We start from the raw sequence: 21,683 nt of genomic DNA, 5'->3' as shown, positions 1-21,683 counted from the left end.
AATAAGATTTTTAAGGAATGCTTGACGTTCGACTATGTGCCATACTCATGGAGAGAGGCTGGGTAGTTTTCATATTTAATATCGAAAGGTTCCCTCCTGAAATAGGGATACAATTCCCTTTCCAGAACCGCATTAAGTATCTTAGGGTAATCTTGGACAGCAAACTCCTGTGGAAGCACAACGTGGAAGAAATGGTAAGGAAAGCTAGCAATGCTTTATATGCGTGTAGCCAGATGTTCGGCACAGCTTGGGGGTTTTCTCCCTCTCCCATGCACTAGTGCTACACAGCTATTTTTAAACCAATTCTGCTCTTCGGTGCAGAAGTATGGTGGACAGGTGTACGAAAATTCACCTGCCGGAATCTAATGGAAAATGTTCAGCGGATCGCTGTGCTGGGCATAACGGGAGCTTTATGCCCCTATTGCGGTTTTCAACCCAACTGCATTTCAGTCGAAGTTTAAAAATTCGGTATTGTCAACTTCAACTCAATCCGTCAAAAAAAATTGCGGTTAAAGTATGATCGAACTTCAACTTTTTTTGGTATTGCGGTTTTCAACACTGTACAAGTGTCAATATTCGTGCAGTGAAATACAAAAAAATATTAACGAAAAATGGAGAAGGGGTAAAATAACTATTTTAATTAATGTTAAATTAATTTTAAATAATATTTTTTATAAATTTTTAGAAAAAAAAAGTTACAACAAAAAAGCAATTCGAAAAATTGGTGGAGTTAATGGAGAAGTTTCCAGAAGTAGGAAGAGGAAAGCCACAATTTGGAAACAATAAATTCAAAATCACCAGCATTTGGTGTGGAGAATATACCTCCTACTGTCGCCGATGTGCCCCTTGAACGCTCGCCATTGTCCACTCCAGTTGTGCAGGAACGCCTGACTTCTTCCAGGAGAGTTCAGTTAAGGAGGGCAAACAATTGCATGGAGTCGGAAAGGCTGCAACTCCTTTCAACCCAGGCTGAAACGCAACATCAAATTAAAAAAAAAATTGGACAGTTGAAGAAAACTGTACATAAATCTTATACTATCCAAAAAGAAGCTTTAGATTAAAAAAAGGAGAATGGAGATATACGAAAGGAAAGCAAACGAAGCGCATGAACTCCATGCACTTAAAATTGAGGTGCAGCGCCTCAAAATTGCTAAATTAAAATCTTCGCCAAGATTTTTTTTTATACTTTAAGTTTACATTAAAAAAAAATTAAGTGATATTGTTATTTAATGAATTTATTTAAATAAAATTTAAATATATACCTGAATAAATAGCACATTAGAAAGAACAAATGAAATTTAATATTTTAATTTTTTAGAGGGAAGTCATAATATTATTGCGAATTATTCGAGCCGTATCCTCTCCTTCTCTTTCTATGTCCAAAACATCATTGATCATTGTAGTATTTGAAGTAGATGGTATTTCTTCCGGAGATTCCACTTGAAAGTGTTGGCAAATATTGTGCAATGCGCAACAAGCGTTCACAATTTGCGTAGCCTTTTCAGGAGTGTAATGTAAACCTCGTACAGATAAAAGACATCGAAACCTACTCTTGAGTACACCAATTGTCCGCTCTACAATATTCCGGGCCTTTGAGTGTGCTGTATTGTAGCGTGCTTGGGGTGAAGAAGCTTCCGCCAAGCGATAAGGCGTCATTAAAAATTTGTGCAGAGGATAGCCAGCGTCGCCTAAGAAATTACATTACTCCAATTATTTAGCAATAAATACGATAAAGTCTTACCCAATATCCAAGTGTTATTCTGTACGTTGTTCTGTAAATGTACTTTCAAATCGCTAACATTGAAAACAAAAGAGTCATGATTTGGGCTTGCATGCCTAGCATCCACATACCGAATAGACATTTTATAATCACAAAGCTAAAAATTTTAAGAAATTATACCATTTTGTTTCTAATATAATTCAGATTTAATACATACAATCATCACGTTTAAACTGTAGTACCACTTTCTGTTAAGATAAAGATGTTGCAATTTTCTTGGTGAAATTATGCGAACATAAGTCCCGTCGATGCAACCAACTACTCCCGGGAAAGCACTTTTTGAATAAAATGAAACTTTTGAAGCGTTGTGCTCCTCCTCAGTCATTTGAATTTTAATCCATCGGGCACAAATACGTTGTTCAATTATATTTAGAACCTCTTTAATTATTAAAGATATCGTAGGTTGCGCCAACCCAATGTCAAAATCATTTCCACTGCATTTTTGATAACTACCGTCAGCAAGGAAACGCAGAGTTGCGCATAATGTTAATATAGGAGGTATGGCCGTTCCTCGCACACGTTTGTAGAAATGTTCCTTCATCTCATTCAGTAAAAAACAAAATGCTTCTTTATTTAATCGAAAATAATTTATGAATCTGCAACAAATATTATTAACACATTGACGGACAGTAGGAACAAGTAAAGTTCGAAAATTGACACTATCGCCGCAGTGTCTGTAAACGACCGTTTCGTTTTAGACGGCTGTCGCCGTCATGCCACATAGTGAACTTCGCTTTGACGGCTATAGACGCAAGTGTCCGTCAACGTGTTAAAAAGCCACTCAATTGTGAAAAAACGATGGCTTACTTTGCATTTGGAAGCTCACATGGATTTGAGTGATCACGAAGGCTTTTTCGTATACGTAGCACATCAATTTTTCCCCCAATATTTTTGTCATTGTAATATAAATCAAAACTTATATCCATTTTTTATTTATTTTAATGTTTATTCACTTTATCGCGAGCGACAACTGGATTCAATTGTTTAAATATGTCGTTTACAAAATTTTAGCTGTTTCACTATCTGTCAAATTTCCCTTTCTTAGGTTGGCAACGCCAATCATACTTCGACTGAACTTAGTTGAAGTTCGCAATACCGAAAAAGAGTTTGGTTGATCTGAAGTTGGGTTGAAAACCACAATAGCGGCATTAAGCACAACTCCCACCGCGGCTCTTGAACTGGTAGTAAATCTGGCACCTATAGATCTCTACGCGGAAAACTGTGCAGCAAAATCTGCGGGACGAATACTGGCGACAGGAGAATCTTCATATAGAACCTTCGGGTATAGCTCGGTAGGTAATGGCGGTTGGGCAAACACCGTCTACATGGCACCACTTTTCATAAGAGAAAGAAGGTTCAATGTAAGCATAGAAAGAGAAGGCTAGCGTAAAGTTATGTTAACTACGTGCAACACTCTAAACATCTATTCTGACGCCTCAAAAAAGGACGGTACAGTTGGTGCGGGAATATACTGTCCAGAGTTAGACATAAGGCAACCTTTTAAGTTGCCGGGCCACTGCAATATATTTCAAGTTAAGGTCTTTGCTATTGCAAAAGCAGCGGAGCTGGCTTTTAATGCACCTGCAGTCGAATCCCGAGTCAACATCAACGTAGACAGCCAAGCACAAATCAAGGTAGTAACTGTATCGCATATCAACCATAAGTGCCTTGGAAAGCAGAGCAGCAGAGAAAAGTGTTGCCAGAGCAGTGGAAAGTGTTGCCAGAAGTAAGCAACTTCACTTTTACTGGGTGCCAGGACACAAAGGCATCGAGAGCAATGAAATAGTGGACAAGATTGCCAAGAATGGTGTACAGCTAACGTCCGAAAACATGATCAACATTGGGAAACCCATGCAATGTCTTTACGACAATCTCGATAGAAGCACGGTGAAGAAAATCAAAATTCGATGGAACCAACCTCGGAACGACCTCATGTGGAAAAGGGTAGATTAGAAGTACACAAAATTCCTATTGGCACTCGATGGAAAGAACATGATGGGAATACTAACTGCTCACTGTCTGGTGGCGACACACACTCGCAAGATGGGGCTGACAGATCGAGTAGACTGCAGGAAATAAGAAAATACCTAGCACCAGGGAAACAATGGAGCATCTCTTGTGCACTTGTCCCTCATTGGCAAGACTACGCTGTAAGCATCTGTGATCCACATAGTATGATACACTGGAGGAGGTATCGATAGTGAGGCCGCAGAGCTTATTAAAATTCGTGTCAATCCCAGCATCGTAAACGATGACTACTCATGGACTTAGCATCTAAGATTGAAATCTATAATCGACGAAAAGCAATTAATCCTATCGCATCAGTTTGGTTTTAGAAACAAGCGTTCAACAATAGAACAAATTCACAGAATAACATCGGAAGTAGAAAAATCCCTGGAGGAGGCAAACGTATGCTCAGTTGTATTCCTTGACATTGCACAAGCGTTTGACAAGGTATGGCACGAAGGACTTATGCAAAAACTAAAATCATGTCTTCCGATTTCCGATTGAGCATTGAGCCCTTTTAAAGGGTGATTTTTTAAGAGCTTGATAACGTTAGATTGGTTCATGACATTTACTTTTTGAAGATAATTTCATTTAAATGTTGACCGCGGCTGCGTCTTAGGTGGTCCATTCGGAAAGTCCAATTTTGGGCAACTTTTTCGAGCATTTCGGCCGGAATAGCCCGAATTTCTTCGGAAATGTTGTCTTCCAAAGCTGGAATAGTTGCTGGCTTATTTCTGTAGACTTTAGACTTGACGTAGCCCCACAAAAAATAGTCTAAAGGCGTTAAATCGCATGATCTTGGTGGCCAACTTACGGGTCCATTTCTTGAGATGAATTGTTGTCCGAAGTTTTCCCTCAAAATGGCCATAGAATCGCGAGCTGTGTGGCATGTAGCGCCATCTTGTTGAAACCACATGTCAACCAAGTTCAGTTCTTCCATTTTTGGCAACAAAAAGTTTGTTAGCATCGAACGATAGCGATCGCCATTCACCGTAACGTTGCGTCCAACAGCATCTTTGAAAAAATACGGTCCAATGATTCCACCAGCGTACAAACCACACCAAACAGTGCATTTTTCGGGATGCATGGGCAGTTCTTGAACGGCTTCTGGTTGCTCTTCACCCCAAATGCGGCAATTTTGCTTATTTACGTAGCCATTCAACCAGAAATGAGCCTCATCGCTGAACAAAACACGCGCGCGAAACACATTTCGAACCGAACACTGATTTTGGTAATAAAATTCAATGATTTGCAAGCGTTGCTCGTTAGTAAGTCTATTCATGATGAAATGTCAAAGCATACTGAGCATCTTTCTCTTTGACACCATGTCTGAAATCCCACGTGATCTGTCAAATACTAATGCATGAAAATCCTAACCTCAAAAAAATCACCCGTTAGAATCATATATCGATAATTTGAAGAACGAGTTTCATAGGGAAGTATCTTAGGTCCACTTTTATATATTATGTATTCAAGCGACTTACCGTTAGCACCAAACAGTTTGACTGCCACTTTTGCTGATGACACCGCAATACTATGCGTCGAAAAAACAGCAGAAAAAGCTGCGCTAAAACTGCAACATGCAATCAACTCTGTAGTAAGTTGAACTAAAAAATGGAGAATATAACTAAGCGATGGCAAATCGGTTCATGTAAACTTTACAAACAAAAGAATCACTTAACAACCTATAAGTACGTATACACTAGATGTCGGGATACCATATGCAAATACAGCTAAATATCTTGGCATAATCTGAAATTGTCGAATATGAAATGGCTAATTGGGCGAAGGTCAAACCTGTCCATCCACAACAAATTACTTCTTTATAAACAAATAATCAAGCCGGTATGGTGATACGGTGCGCAACTATGGAAATGTGCCAATGATAGCAGTATTAATATTATACAACGTTTTCAAAACAAGGTGCTAAGAGGCGTTGTAAATGCTCCTTGGTACTGCAGAAATGCTGATATTCATCGAGACCTAAGGATGAATACAGTCGCCGAAGAAATAAGAAGTCAGGCAGATGCCCACTACAAAAGGCTTAATGCACAAGTGAACGAGGAGGCGAGAAATCTTCTTTTAGACACTTGCCGCTCTAGTCGATTATGTCGAAAAAAAACCACATAGTTTAGTTGGAAGCTAAAATATAAAGGAATTAATTATACGAGGTGTGTTCAAAAAGTATCGCGAATCGTAACTGACAGTTTTCTTCGATTGCAGGGGCGTGGTGCATCATGAGTTTTTGCCACAGGGAAGAACGGTCAATAAGGAATATTACCTGCAAGTTATGCGCAATTTGCGCGAAGCAATCCGCCAGAAACGCCCGGATTTGTGGAAGAACAAAAATTGGCTTTTGCACCACGATAACGCCCCTGCTCACACATCGTTGCTTGAACGCGACTTTTTGGCCAAAAACAACACACTAATGATGCCGCAGCCACCGTATTCCCCAGATCTGGCCCCCTGTGACTTTTTCTTGTTCCCTAAACTGAAGAGACCCATGAAAGGACGACGTTACGCTTCTCTTGACGAGATAAAGACGGCATCGAAGGAGGAGCTGAAGAAGATAAAAAAAAATGATTTTTTGAAGTGCTTCGAAGATTGGAAAAACCGTTGGCACAAGTGTATAATATCTCATGGGGATTACTTTGAAGGATACAAAATAGATATTCATGAATAAATAAATAATTTTTGAAAAAACACAAAATTCGCGATACTTTTTGAACACACCTCGTATATCATATACAGTGGTGCTCCAGTATAACGAACGCCGATATAACGAATGTTCAATATAACGAACGCTGTTTTTTTTTAAGAATTCTATTTATTTTTTTATGCACGCTTCATTACGCGAAATATCAGTTGTGAGTTCAAACTGGTAAAGTGATAATATCGCATAAATTATTTAAAAATGCTTTCAATTCGGAAACGGCTTTGCTTGGTTGACAAATTAAAAATAATTGACGAAAATAAAAAGGGGAAAACCCTGAAAGAAATCTCTTTGAAATATGGTATTCCAAAATCGAGTGTTTGCACAATTTTAAAAAATTGCCGGAAAGTGATAAGAAGTGTTAAAGGTACACATGCTGGCACATTGAGACGACAATCGTTAAAGAAAGGCGAATATCAAACTTCAACACCGATGATTTGGAAGCATGGGACAGTGTATTTGTAGAAGAGAACCCGAGTGCTGAAAATGAACTAGCTATAGAAATTGGAGGATGGAGTCATGTGTAGAAGTTCACGCAAGTGAGGAAAGTTCTCTGATCGCCATTCACTTGGGAGTGGCCAGAAACGATTCTTTTGCATATGACTCAAGCAGCTCACGACTTCCGGTCTTTGACCAAGTATCCTCTGGGTAGCCTAAGAACATCCGTTTGAAGGCGAGCTAACGTGAGAAGGCGAAACATCCCCTGCATAGGGTTGTGCGCTGGGTTTGGGACCCGCCACGTAAAAAAACACCCCCAGCGAATATTAACAACAAGCCTGCGGTTGTTAACTCGGCTATAATCGCGTAAGCGGTGTCTACGCCAATTAAGAAGAAGAAGATAGAAATTTCGGAAGAGGAGGAAGGTGATACCGCTGCAGTTGTAGCTGTGCCGCCAATAAAGCATCCTGATGCCATGGACTGCTTTGAGAAGTGTATCAAATGGTCTGAAGAAAACAACGTGGAACAGGAAAAAATATTTGTATTGAAAAGCCTACATCAAAAGGCACAGGATCTCAAAATTTCTCGCCCACAAAAGCAAATGAGCATAACAAATTTCTTTTCAGTTGAATAATGCTCATATTTTTGTTATAAAATTCAGCTTTTATTAATTTTATTGTATGCATTTTCCATTGTATATGTATTTATTTCAACCAATGCTTATGAATTCATGAATAAATATTTATTTTTAAACATATATGTACCAATATTAATTTGGTTTTCGTTTCCGATATAACGAATATTTCAGTTTAACGAACGGTCCCAACATTATATCATTCGTTATATTGGAGTACCACTGTATGTACATATGAATATTACTATTAATTTTTCTGAAAATATATTATAATAATAAGTTATTCAAATCAAACTGCTTGTTAGTTTTTGAAACTAGTTGTAGTGATATCAAACATTGTTAAAGTTTTAAAAATGCTTGTAATAAAAAAATGTAAAAAAAATGTACTTAGCAAATAAACTTTATCTGGTATCACAAAGGACCAAACTGGTCTATGCGTGGGTTATTGACCTACCGGATTAATCTAATCTAACCTTTGTTCCTTCAAGATCTAGAATACAAAAAACTGAAAACAAAATTTAAGGGGCACACCTAATGTGAAATTTTCAAAAAAAAAATCGATTTTTTCATATTTCGATAGGTTATACCTTTAAAAATAACATACTAAAATTTCAAATCGATATCTGAAACAGTTTTTGAGTTACAGCCATTTAAAAGATTAGCCGCTCGGCAGTTAGATAGTTGCATTAGATACGGGACATTTTTTAACGCGACAAATGATCCGATCGCTATCAAATTTTTTTGCATCTTCTCTATCACCCCTATCATGCATTTCGATTACGTTCCCGCTCTACGCTCCGCCGGAGTCGAAATTAGGTATCATGCGTTGCGATTGGATTGAAAGAAGAAGAGGAAGAGCTATAACTCTTTCGAAATCAGCTGTTTGCTTTGAAATATGTGAAACTGGAACATAACAAAGCAAAAATACACAAATTACTGCTGTTCAAAGAAAATAAATAAAAGTAAAATTTTTATATTGTTATTTTTTTTTATTAAACGTAACTATGGAATCTGGTGGACGCTGGTGGAAACCGTTGGCTATATCTAGCTTACTCTCCATCATATCTGCCAATTTTCCATATTGCTCTGCTGTTGTTGTTTTTGACCTGAAAGCATATCAAAAAACACCACTAAAACTGGAAATATCGTGTGTTTTACAACTTTGAAATACAAGTTTTACTTACATTTTTAGAAAGTTAAAAAAAAATCACTCAAATAATAAAATTTTCGCAGCAAAATAAAAACACAAAAAGTTCTCCGCCAACAAAATTGCAACTTAGCAAAACGGAGCTACGATCGAAATGCATGATAGGCAGAATTGTATTTTTCGAAGTTGAACTGAACGGGAACGGAACGCATGATACCAAAGTCGCCAAACGGAGAAAATTTCAATCCAAGTCGAAATGCGTGATAGGGGTGTATATAGTTCTCCATACGATGACTCTCCAGTTTTTTGATCTAATCAAAAATCGAACTTTGGCAGGCCAAAAACTGCAATAATTTTGGGTGAAATTTAACTTTTTTTCAACATGCCGCCATTTTGTCAATTTTTGAGTTTTTTATCAGACATATTATTTTTAGACAATATGTTTTAGTTTAACAAGAATTTTTCTAGGTTTTATCAACAGAGAAGGCTGCAATCATGGCAGCAGTGGAGGACCTTTTTTTGGCGCCGCTGGAGTTCGCTTGTCATTTCAAAAATATCTAATATTTTTATAAAATTTTTTTGTGTGCTCTTAAAACATGTATAAATATACCCTCAAAAGTTTAAAACGATTGATTGACTAGTTTTTTTTTTTTTTTTTTTATCCCAAAAAATGCCTTTTTTTTACGCTGTCACACTAGGTGTGCCCCTTAAATTTAACTCAATACTTATATTTAATTTTGGTTTTACATTTTCATCTGTCAAAATAAGGTTTATTGTCATTTACTTTTTTTTGTAAAAATTAAACTATTGTGAATGCCAACTACCTTTTCCTGCAAAAATTGTGTTGCGAATGGAAAAAACGATAAACTGGCAATACCTCCAGAAGATAGGTTTTGACAAACCAATATACATATCGCTCATTTGCTGCAAGACCGGCATAAATCAAAAAACGTGATTTTTGAGTTAATGCTGCAGAATTGTTCGTTATATCATACTTCATGTTGAGTGAAAAATTCATATGAATACCTCTTATATGCTCCGCTTGAGAAGAGGTGTAAGGTTGAAGTCACCGTGTAAGGTTGTAGTCAGTTGAAAACTTTAAACGCGTTTTCTGGAAAATCGATTTTTTTGACTTTTGCCGGTCTTGCAGAAAATGAGCGATATACACAAATATGTTGGCTAAGTATTCTCATATTTCAAATTTTCTTATGGTTAATGAAACTATGTTTGGGTATCTTAATATATTTATTATATACATACATACATGTATATATACATATTTTACTTAACGTTACAAATATATCAATTTTCTGTAATACATTTACATAGATTTAATAATAATTAAAAGTCTAAAGCCCATTCGTTTTCAGCAATAAATGAATCTACTACTTCTTTCATCGAAAAATTCGGTATTAGTTGGTCCTGGGTTAATTTAACCCTAGTCACAGGATCAAAGTGACCTACACGTTGCAGGTGTTCTTCAATATCTTTCCGTTCATATGTTATACCGGATGGAGTTATCACAGGATCGGTGAGAATTTCAAAACTAATTTTACCACACAAATAATCTGGGACATCGCGTTTCTAAAATGAATGAATATAATTTAAAATTAAAAATAATATATAGGAAGTGTGAAGGAATAGGTTCTTTAAATTGCCTATATAATGGACACCAAGATATTTAATGGTCATTAAGATATTTAATTATTTTTTTTACTTTGCTAATTTCTGCTAGTTTTCCTATTCTGTTTTTTATATTTCTTTCAAACTCAATTCTTAATGTTAGCAATATATGGCACAGTTTTAACCAAGAGAAATCTATATACATACATACATATGTATATATGAATTAGCAAACTATACATATATATTATATACCATTAAATTAACAAAATTTCAAATTTGCATCAGGTTGACGAACCCCCGCTCAGCTGCTCATCAAGTAGTGCTCGCCCTCCCTAGCACGTTCCGCAAAAGGGGGGCATTCTGATGTTACGAGCCGAAATCCCTTCATTTAGTTTTACAAATTAATGTTTTGCCTCCTTTATTCAGGATATTTTAAAAAATGTTCGGAAGGCTATCAGAAAAGCTTTTTAAATAGTCCAAGGATATCTCACTCCATGCTATATTATTGCTGTTAATTGGGGATTGGAATAGGGTGATTACTTAAAAAAAACTCACATTTTAATCTGTAATCCAAGATTTTACTACCCTTGCGCTGTGGATCAGAGCATTATTCTGGACATGTCAATTGAATGGGTTCAAAAATATTGGAAAATTGCGGAAATGCACACTCGATTATTTGTTTGTGCGAAGAAGCAGTCGTTTTCGATATTTGAATATGTAGCTTAATTGTCCCATTACAAAGCATCGCACCCCTCGCGGCTATGGTGACAGGCGAGAAATAGTTCCTCTTTCCTAAGGTCAAATAAAGCAAGAAGATAATCGCTAACAAATTTGAATATTGTGTTGTTATTTCTGTGTGCTGTTAGACGGTTGAAAAAATATAAGTTAAGAAACTTAATTATTTTATTGTTTAAACATAAGAACAGAACACCGTGCTTCTTGAATATGAAGCTGTAAATTAAGCGCGTATAGTAACGCACAAGTAAATACGAGCTAAATTCCTTTACGATTCTCCTGGAGCATCAAAAGGGTTACTGTGATCTGCTAATATTTTCCCCGATGCCGAACTCATTGTAAATTTTATTAGAATTTACAGAATATTGATTTCATTTAATTGTTTTTCAAAATATAGCCCTTTATGCTTCTTTTGTCGCCTTTATTTAGCCTTCCTTTCAAATTTTTTCTCTTTTATCAATTTTGAAAGCAATAGCTCACGCAGAAAGGCTTTGATCTGCAAAAGCTGTCATTTTGGCTTTTTTGACATCATAAAGTGCAACTACTCGTCCCATATCCAACCTAAGGTCTGAAATCGTTCCAAAATTTCTTAGATACCAATAACAATTTTATTAATTTCACCTAAACAGATTAATTTCACCCTAACAGACAACACTTATGTATGTGTTTCTTAGATACCAATAACAATTTTATTAATTTCACCTAAACAGACTAATTTCACCCTAATAGAGAACACTTATGTGAGTACTCCGAGAAGAAACGCTTTTCAAATCCAGCTGCGCCTAGAGTATTGTGACATACCATTTTACTGTTATTTTCTCTAAATCTGTGCAAAAATCTTTATCGGTTGTTTCCATGTTTTTATAATTTTCGTGCCCCAAAGCAAGGTAAAGTCATAGTTACTTCCCAAGACAGCCCGGTATTGATAAGGCTCTGTGCTAACGTAGATGAAGTAATATCCTACTGCTAATCATCTAATGAAGAGAATAAGGTTTTCAGAAAACAATGGATTAGAGAGTGGCAACTCATACACACAGGCAGGATGTCCAAAAACTAACCCTGCCTAAAATCCAAAAGTTTTTGGTCACTACTTGAGGAGCCGCTTTTATGAGTGACTGTAGGCACTTCTAATTTAGAAACAGTGTGCGTTTAAAGGCCTCACAGAAAAATACACTATGATAATTGTACATTTAATTTCTTTTAAGCCATTATAGCAACAAGAAATTCGTTAACAAAGAAGAAGAAGCAAAGTTATGGGAAAGAAAAACTAATGGTATCCACACCAAGAGCCAAGAGGGAAGGCTTTGCTGAAAACAGATTTACCTGGTGATGTGCCGATCCAGTCAACACACTATCAACTCACCATCTCCAAAAAAGTAGAGAACTGCAGAAGTAATATTCATACCAAAAATGGGAGAAAGGGATTACTTATTGGGCAAATCTTATACGCGCATGTTTTTTTTCGCTTAGTACTGTGAAAAATTGGTTGATAGAACGGCATAGTAAGTATCACCAAGTATGAGTTCTTAATTGTAAAAAGAGGGCATTCCGTCTAACGGTTTGTCATTTATTTTTCTTATTATCAGATAGTAAAACAGATATGAGTCTTGCTTCCAACTACTTTAATGCTGTACAAAATGGTCTCTTACGACTTTTCGGAAACCTAAACGTTTAAAAGATATTGACCGTTGAAGTTTGACAGTTTAAGGCAAATTTGAATTTTCATACACTACAACTGTATAGTTTTTTGTTATAATAGAGAAGTGGTAGTTCTTGGATATAAATATGTTCTAGTTCTATAAATAGACTCAACGGACGAATCTTTAAACTTTGTACAAGTGTGCACAGATATGTATTGTATACTTTTAATTTTAATGGTAGAAAAGATTTTTTAACTCACTCGTCTTTTTTCATCTACTTTTGCAAAAATATTATTAAGCTCCTTAATGTGATCATCCTGTAAATAGAGAATGAAAAATATTTTGAATTAAAATAAAATTAAAGTTTGAATAACAGTTATATGTTGGTTGATTGATGAAAATTTTTTAAAATTACTTTTTTCTGATTGTTCAGTTTATATAGCTACATGCAATAGTGGTTCGATATCGGCAAATTTTCAGCTTCTTTGACAAGTCTCATCTCAAGAACTTACAGACTAGCTCGCATATATACGAAAAGACGGACATGGTTAAGCCTACTCAGCTCGTTAAGCTGATCATTTTATAGGGTTTCCGGCGATTCCCTTTAGGTGTTACAAACTTCGTGACAAACTTAATATACCCTGTTCAGGATATAATTAAACCTTACAGTCGATATCTATATTCAACTGTTCAGTAAATTTGGCATTATAGTTAACCAATTGCGATATTAATTGCAAATGAACTTCTTTGACTAAAAATTTTAAGAATGTATGTTGCAACAAGTTTTACAATCTTTCCTCCTTAGAATAATCATTGTGAATGAAATCTGTTAAAAGTTTGAGGAGCTAAGTTAGTTGTAAGCACATTAGTTTTATAAAACGCAATGCTTGACGCTACAAGTTAGGACAGCGTAGGGGATTTGAGTGTAAATTGTGGACACATCTACATGGCCGAACATGTAATTAAAAATTGGGGAAAACTTTAGTATACCGTCCCAGGATTTCGGGAATAAAATGGGTATGGTCAGATAGAGGAGATTCTCCAGATCAAGAATATATATAGTTATATAGGAAGTTTATAGTTTTCGAGATATTCCCGTTTAAAGTTGAAAATTACCACTATTTGAGGTACGTATTTTCTCAATATAAAATTAGTTTTGCACTTATATTTTGCGCTTTTATATCCACTAGCACTTCACTAATTCGTTTGTACACATTTATTTAACATTATATAGTACAAAAACAGTTTTAATTCAATAAACTTATGGTTAAAAATTATTTACCTAACACTAACGAAAGAGCTACAAACGGTCAAATATGATCAGATGTTAGAGATGCCCTCTATGGCATTGCTACTACTTCGCGTATGGCTCTTTTTTGCGTGTATCAAATTTTTTTCGCGTTGAACTGCGTAAGCGGCCTTTGGCCGCGCTTCAAAAAAAAAATAATCCTGGTCGAACAAACACCGGGGTGTATCAGATTTTTTTTCCCGTTGAACTCCTTTTTGCGTGGGCGGCCTTCGGCCGCGCTTCAAAGAAATATTAGTTTGCTAACACTGATTATGTGACAGTTTGTTACTCATTTGTTATTCTTAAATAATCACAATTCAACAATTAGTTAAATGTATAATAAAAACTATTTTTGCACTATATTATATAAAATAAATGTGTACAAACGAATTAGTAAAGTGCTAGTAGATACAAAATTGCAAAATTAATTTTACATAGAGAAAATACGTACTTCAAATAGTGCTAATTTTCAACTTTAAACGCGAATATCTCGAAAACTATAAGCTTCCTGCGGCTATATCTATATATGTTCTTGATGTGAGGAATCTCCCCTATCCGACCATACCCATTTTATTGCCAAAATCCTGGGACGGTATACTAAAGCCGACCCAAAAATTGTTAAGCTTATTTTAAATTAACTACGAACATTACATACCGAGCATGTAGGGCAACAAATAAAATTTTTAAAAATTATAAAGATTATTTCAAATTAATTAATAAATTTATATTTGCATATTCAAAATTAACTAAAATACTTACACATTGTTGTTCAAATTCTTGTTGTTTTTCTTTTAATTCATGTTCATTAATATTTTCGTCGATTTTCAATCTAGCTAAGTTTCTTTCCATATCTTCTTTTATAAGCCTGCAAATCATTTAAAATCATTATACATATAGAACAATTAATTCTAAAATATTGAATAAGTTTTACCTATTTATATACGTTTGCAGTTCAATTTCTTGACATATTCTTTTTTCTTCTAACAAATTCCACCGTTTTTTTCGAGCGAGACGTAACTGGCAAGTAATGTCATCTCCAAAATTCTGTTTCTGTTCCTTTGATAAATCAAATGCTAGAAAAATTATTTTTCATAAAGCATATTCCAATGCAATATTTTTTATACATATATTATATCTTAAAGTAATCTTCGTGTAAAGTATTTTACCAGTTGTCCCATTTATAGGTATGTAGAAGTAATTATGATGTAATTATTGGAATAATGATATGGTATAATTATTTAAGTTATCAACTATTCGACTAAAAACATTTAAAACTAATCGTGTTAGATATAGAGTTATATCAAACTGATAAAAAAGATGAATGGAGTTAAATAACTCGGTTAAAAATAGAGATAAATGTATGAAACATTTGACACATGTTCTGTCATACTTGCCACGACCACAAAATACTGAAAAACTGCTATAACTAGCCTCAAATTAAGGTACAAAGCTGTAAAATGGTAAATTTTTTGATCGCATACAAGGTCTGTCGCAAAAAAAAACAGGACTATTAAAAAAAAAACAACAAAAAATTAATATTTTTCAAAAGTTATATTTTTTTATTCAAAGTAGTTTCCTTGTGCTTCGATACAGCGTTTAGCCCAGTCAATTAGCATTTCAAATGAGTGTTTAAGGTAATTTTTCGGAATGCTCTTGAGAAAATCGGTGGTCGCTTTTTGGATAGCTGAAATGTCCTGAAACCAGTGTCCTTTCATGGGCAAATGAAGTTTTCCAAATAGGTAAAAATCACAGGGTGCCAGATCAGGTGAGTGATTAATGGTTAATATGGACAGTGGACAGTGGATCAGTGACAAGCGTCGACCGATGACACGGCGCATTATTGTGCAACAGGCCCCAGGACCCTGCCTTACGGTATTGTGGTCGAGCACGACGAATGCGTGACAAAAAATGCTTCATAACATCAAGGTAAAACACAGCATTAATCGTTTGGCCAGGTGGGACGAACTTTCGGTGTACAATACCCTCGGAATCGTAAAAACAAATCAGCATTGTCTTTATTTTTGACTTTTTGAAGACGACTTTTTTCGGTGATGGCTCTCGTCCTCACGACCTTCTTGGAATCGCTTAAACCACTCATGCACATTACTATGGGATAAGCATTGATCACCATAAACTTTTTTCATCATTCCAAATGTTTCAGTAATCGTTTTCTCAAGTTTAAAACAAAATTTAATATTTGCTCTTTGTTCAAAATGCATTTTACGACCGATGACCAAAAGCTGCTGCCACTTTTTGATCGATAACATCGATTGTATGTAGTTATCCAAATTAAAATTTTTACGAAATGTCAACAAGAGATCAAACTTTTTATTTCATATACCCACCAATAGGTGGCGCGACCAGAAACAGTTATATTTAAAAAGTTCTGCTTCTTTTGCGACAGACCTTGTATATCGAATAGTTTTCAGTTAGGTTGAGATCTTTGCGAATAGGATAAACACCTGCGAACTCTCCAACCCCCGGCTATTGTATATAAAGTATATTGGGTTGTCAAAAAAGTCTTGCTGTATTTTCGCTAGTTGGCGCTGAAAGCGCGTAGTTCTAGTTTTATTCGTCGCATCGGGTCATGCTATACCTTTTTGGAAAGCTCATTTCACGCGCTAACACGTGTTTGATTGGTTGTCGTTTCTTTTAAGTCGTTCGTGAGTTATAGCGTCGCAAACATGGAGCAAAATGAAGAGAAACTACGGCATATTTTACAGTACTACTACGATAAAGGCAAAAATGCATCTCAAGCCGCCAATAAAATTTGTGCAGTTTATGGACCCGATACAGTTTCCATTTCCACCGCACAACGATGGTTTCAAAGTTTTCGTTTTGGTGTAGAGGTGGTCGAAGATGTGCCACGTTTCGGAAGGCCTGTCATCGAAAATTGCGATAAAATCGCTGAATTGGTAGAAAGAGACCGGCATAGTAGTCATCAAACCGTTATAAATACGGTGACCATATTTTCAAAATGAAAATACAGTACACCTTTTCGAACCCTCATTTTATAAAAAACAAAAAACAGATACATTAGTTTATGTTCATTTATTTTGTGAAATACATGTACATATGTTGTTTCCATTTACATTATACATAAATAAAAAACATAAAAAAGTCTTCAAACATAACAGAAGCCTTCGTGACTAGATAGTAAATAATAATTTACTCAGTTTATACAAGTTAAGCAAGTTAGGTTTTATAAACTTTATTATTTAATTTTTCAGTTATAACTCATGAGTTGTCTCCAAGAACTGTCCTGCTATGCTAACAGCGCAGCCTTAAATACCCTCTCGTCCAATCATTTTCTGGTGTTGTTATTGTTGCGCGGGGTACCTAACTAACCCAAGCGCATGGTGAAGCTGTTGTTAGGCGCCGAGTTGGGCTGTTGGCGGGCTGCTTGGCTAACCCAAGCACAAGGTAGAGCTGTTGCTGGGTGGTGATAGAATTACGCGCTATCCTGCGGCGTTGCGTTGTTGCTAGGCAAACACATGGGCAAGGTTAATTGCCTGCGCAGTGTTCTTAAGCGCCGGACTGTTTCGTTGTTGGACAGCTTAGAAAACATATGCGCGAGGTGTTGATGTTGCTAAGCGCCACTGTCGAAAGGTTGCGTGGTGATGACATACGCTAAGCTGTGTTGTTGCAATGCTGCATTCGAGCGCAATATAATAACTCCTCCCCCTCTTAAATACGGAACGTCCCTGGTCCGACGGGTTTTTTGTTTTAACTAACGTAATAATGTAATCCAATTTCTGCTTACCCACTGACTTATAAATGTTAAGTTATTTTTCTTACAACGTTGGCATGTAAATATACATTTTTATACAAAATTCTTAAGAAATATATGTTTGAAAATTACGTTTTCCGCATACATATGTACGTTCACAATTAATAGTATGTCATGTTCATTTTGAATCTTATATCGTTTGAGTCAAAATAAGCAATTTTACAAAAAAAATATAATACAATAGTAAAAATTCTGTTTTTACTTAACCTAGTGATTTAGAGAGAAATTGTTTTGCAACATTTTTTTAACAATTTTCTGTTGAAAATGATGTTTTCCGTATACATATATACGTTTACTACGAATCGTGTATGGTCAATTTTGCTTAACCTAATGACTTGGAAATATTTACTTATGTTCTTATAACTCATAGAAATTTAAATTTTTCTACACAATTTAAATAATGTTCTGTTGGATATTTTCCGTACATTTACATACGTACTTTTGTAGCTTGTAGCTTAACAAAGATAAGTATTTCACAAAAAATTAAGTAACATCTTCAGGAATTAAATGAAAATTATTAAGTTTTAAGCAAAATAAGCATAAGTTAATAATGCTATTTCCTTATCAAATGCTTTTGCTCTTTTATAATTTTACTTGCGATTGTTGTATTTTTACGTAGCATGTTTTTCATTTTTGTAGTTAACTTATAATAATACTTCCGTTTAATTAAATAAATTTCTAGTATCGTTGGTAGAAGTAGTTGAACTCTTTGAAAAATTTTTAAAAAAGTATAGTAAGGACTCTACAAACAATTGGACTTGTCGATTTGCGTCATATTAGTGATGGTGAACATCAGCGTATATTATCTTTGTGTACTTTTTTACCATTTATTAACACGGTTGTTCCTAAATCCTTCTGTACTACGTTTTCAACGTAAATTTTATTTAATTTATTTCCAAGTCGTTTATTGCGGCGAACGTAAACTTTTTCACCTTCTTTAAACGTCCTTTGGTCAACTTTAGATTTTTTAATAATATTTTCTTGTGCAGTATGCAGTGCTACCTTAATTGAGTCTAGGTGATCTTTTGAAAAATGATTTATTATATCTATCGGTTTGGCATCGACGGTCGAATGTATTGAATTGTTATACTTATGCGTTGCAAGTAAGATTAATTCTTTAATATCCGTTATGTTTTGTTCTGCTTTTATACATCGTGCGATTTCTGCCAAGGTGGAATGCGTTCTCTCTATTTGGCCATTACTTTTGCTATGCAAGGTTGGTATAAAAAATTGCTCGATTCCGAATTGATCTTTCAACAAATTGACTACTGTATTCGATTGAAAGGATTTTTCATTATCGGAAACAATTAACTTCGTTTTTCTAAACTTGTTTAGTACGATTAGCAGTGCACTTTTTATATCAATTGTTGATCTGGAGTCGATCGGAATTGTGACTGTGAATTTAGAAAATGTATCTATACAGGTAAAGAAATGAAATCTGTCTACAGAAAATATATCCATGTGAAGGATTTGTCCGGGATATTCTGGTATTGGTGTTTTGCCTACTTCTGTTTTTGGTGGGTGTCTATTGTATTTGTTTTCCAAACATGTTCTACAATTCTTGGCTATTGTTGTTAAAGTCTTCTTAATTTCTGGAAAAAAATATTCTGAAATCAATTGTTTGTAGTTCTCTTGGATTGAGCGGTGAGCTCTATTATGTTCCATGGTAGCAGCCTCGATTTGATCTTCTTTTTTGATCAGATCTATTACTAGTTTTTCGGTGTGCACGAATTTTACACCTGGAAAGTTTGACAGAAGTAATGATTGTACTCGGCCTAAAGTCTCATGTTCACAATAGATTCCATTAACTACATTTGGATTTATCTTTTCCCGTATGGTTTGTAAAAGAAATTCTGCGCTTTTAAAATTTATGGTATGCCTAATGAGTTTTTGAAATAAAATTTTCGTTGACTTACTGTTAACTTCGGATGGTAAGAGTACTAATTGGGCTTTAAATTGGTTGACAGGATTTTTGATGCTTTTTATTACACCTGAAAGAGAAATCTCGCTATGAGCCGTCGATATTGAGTCGTCAAGGTTGTGAATGTACTGGCGTGAAAGTGCGTCGGCCGCTTTGTTTTCTTTTCCAGGTTTATAGAAGTATTTTGGTGCAAACGAGTTTATAAATGCAGTCCACCTTTTAATTTTTGAATTAGGATTTCTATCCGATATGGCGAACGTCAATGGTTGATGGTCCGTGTAAATGTGAATGTTTTTGATACCGTACAAATAATGCCTTAACTTTTGAAAGGCCCAAACTATTGCCAGAAGCTCGCGTTCGTTCGTGGCGTAGTTTTCTTCTGTTTTAGATAAAGTACGAGATATCATTGTTATCGGCTTACCATTTTGGGAAAGTACAGCACCTAAGGCGACGGAGGAAGCATCTGTGGTTATTTCGAATGGCTTAGTGTAATCTGGATGTTGAAGAAGGACATCTTCTGAAGCTAAAATACTCTTAAGCTTATTAAAGGCAGCGATTGCATCTTCGTCGAGTGATATATTAATTTTTTTAGAATGCCTACTATTAACATGGCCATTTTCACCTCTTAAATATTTTGTAAGGGGTTTAGATATATGGGCATAGTCCTTTATAAATCTGCGGTAATAACCGGAAAGACCCAAAAACGAACGTAAGGATCTCAATGATTTCGGCTCTTGATAATTTATAAATCTGCGGTAATAACCGGAAAGACCCAAAAACGAACGTAAGGATCTCAATGATTTCGGCTCTTGATAATTTAGGATTGCCTCGACTTTGCTGGGGCATGTTCGGATACCTTTGTATGAGACGCTGAAACCTAAGAATTCGACTTCCTCTTTGAAAAATTTGGTTTTCTCTAAGGACACTCGCATTCCTGCTCCCTCAATTTTTTTTAATATGGAATCAACGTGTTTATAGTGTGAATTTTCATCAGATGAGAAAAATATGATGTCATCAACGTAAACATGGCATATTTTTCCAATATCTTCCCGTAAAACGTCATCTATGGCCCTCTGGAATATGCTTGGTGCATTTTTTAAGCCAAAGGGCAATCGACAAAATTCATACTTGCCGTTGTTTACGCTGAAAGCTGTTTTACACCTATCTTTTTCTGAAAGGCAAATCTGATGAAAACCAGACTTCAGATCGAGTGTGGTAAATAATTTCGATTTTCCCAAATTTGAAAGTATTACGCTAGTGTCTGGGATCGGGTATTTATCCGATGTAGTTTGTTCATTTAGCTTTCGAAAATCGATGACCATTCTTAAATTTTGTTTCCCTTCATCGTCTAAGCCCTTTTTCGAAACTATATGAACAGGTGAATTATAGGGTGAGTATGATTTTCTAATTATGCCATCTTTAAGTAGAGATTCTACTTCCTTGTTTATAAAATTTGCCGCGGATATTGGGTAAGGGTAGCTTCTTGAATAAATGGGATTGTCGGTTATAGTATCTATTGTTGCTATTACGTTTGTGTTATATGGAAGTGATCTATTAGGATTCGCAAATGCATTAAAGTTACGTTTAATAAGTGCTTCTATACTGCAAGGCATTTCTATTGTCTTTGCTATTGTCATGTTTACTTGTTGACACTGAAAAAAGTTGAGAACCTCTTTTCCATTTTTATGGAAAATGAGTCCAGCTTTTGTGTCAATTATGGCATGGATATCTTTCAATAAATCATATCCGATGATTCCATCAAAGGAATCTAATTGCGGTAAGATATAAAAGGTGTCCGTTGTTCCTATAATATTGGCTTTACATTTTTCGGAAATTTTATTTACCCCATTTATAGATTTTAGATGAAAGGGGCCATTTATTTTGGTTATACCTTTCAGGAATTTATATTTCTTTATATAGTTTTTCGCTGTTCCCGTGTCTATTAAGATATTAAGAACTTGCCC

General features: G+C 35.3%; 2 protein-coding genes across 5 annotated transcripts in view; both read right to left on the bottom strand.

Moving 5' to 3' along the window:
• LOC125775367 (uncharacterized) overlaps positions 1 to 21,683 on the bottom strand; it is a 915,975-nt gene that overhangs the window by 745,041 nt on the left and 149,251 nt on the right. The window lies entirely within an intron of this gene.
• LOC105227919 (E3 ubiquitin-protein ligase CHIP) overlaps positions 9,952 to 21,683 on the bottom strand; it is a 61,346-nt gene continuing 49,614 nt past the window's right edge. For all 4 annotated transcript variants that reach the window (XM_011207491.4, XM_029552039.2, XM_011207481.4 and 1 more), the window contains exons 4-7: positions 14,940 to 15,081; positions 14,768 to 14,873; positions 12,981 to 13,037; positions 9,952 to 10,303 (exon numbers count right to left, since the gene is read on the bottom strand). In XM_011207491.4, the coding sequence (XP_011205793.1) occupies positions 10,061 to 10,303; positions 12,981 to 13,037; positions 14,768 to 14,873; positions 14,940 to 15,081 (548 nt within the window). In that variant the 3' untranslated portion in view covers positions 9,952 to 10,060. The remainder of the gene's footprint in view (positions 10,304 to 12,980; positions 13,038 to 14,767; positions 14,874 to 14,939; positions 15,082 to 21,683) is intronic.

This window comes from Bactrocera dorsalis, chromosome 1, assembly GCF_023373825.1.
Source record: "Bactrocera dorsalis isolate Fly_Bdor chromosome 1, ASM2337382v1, whole genome shotgun sequence".
Lineage (NCBI taxonomy): Eukaryota > Metazoa > Arthropoda > Insecta > Diptera > Tephritidae > Bactrocera > Bactrocera dorsalis.
The sequence above is the reverse complement of the archived record's forward strand: the minus strand, read 5'-3'. Positions and strand labels throughout refer to the sequence as shown.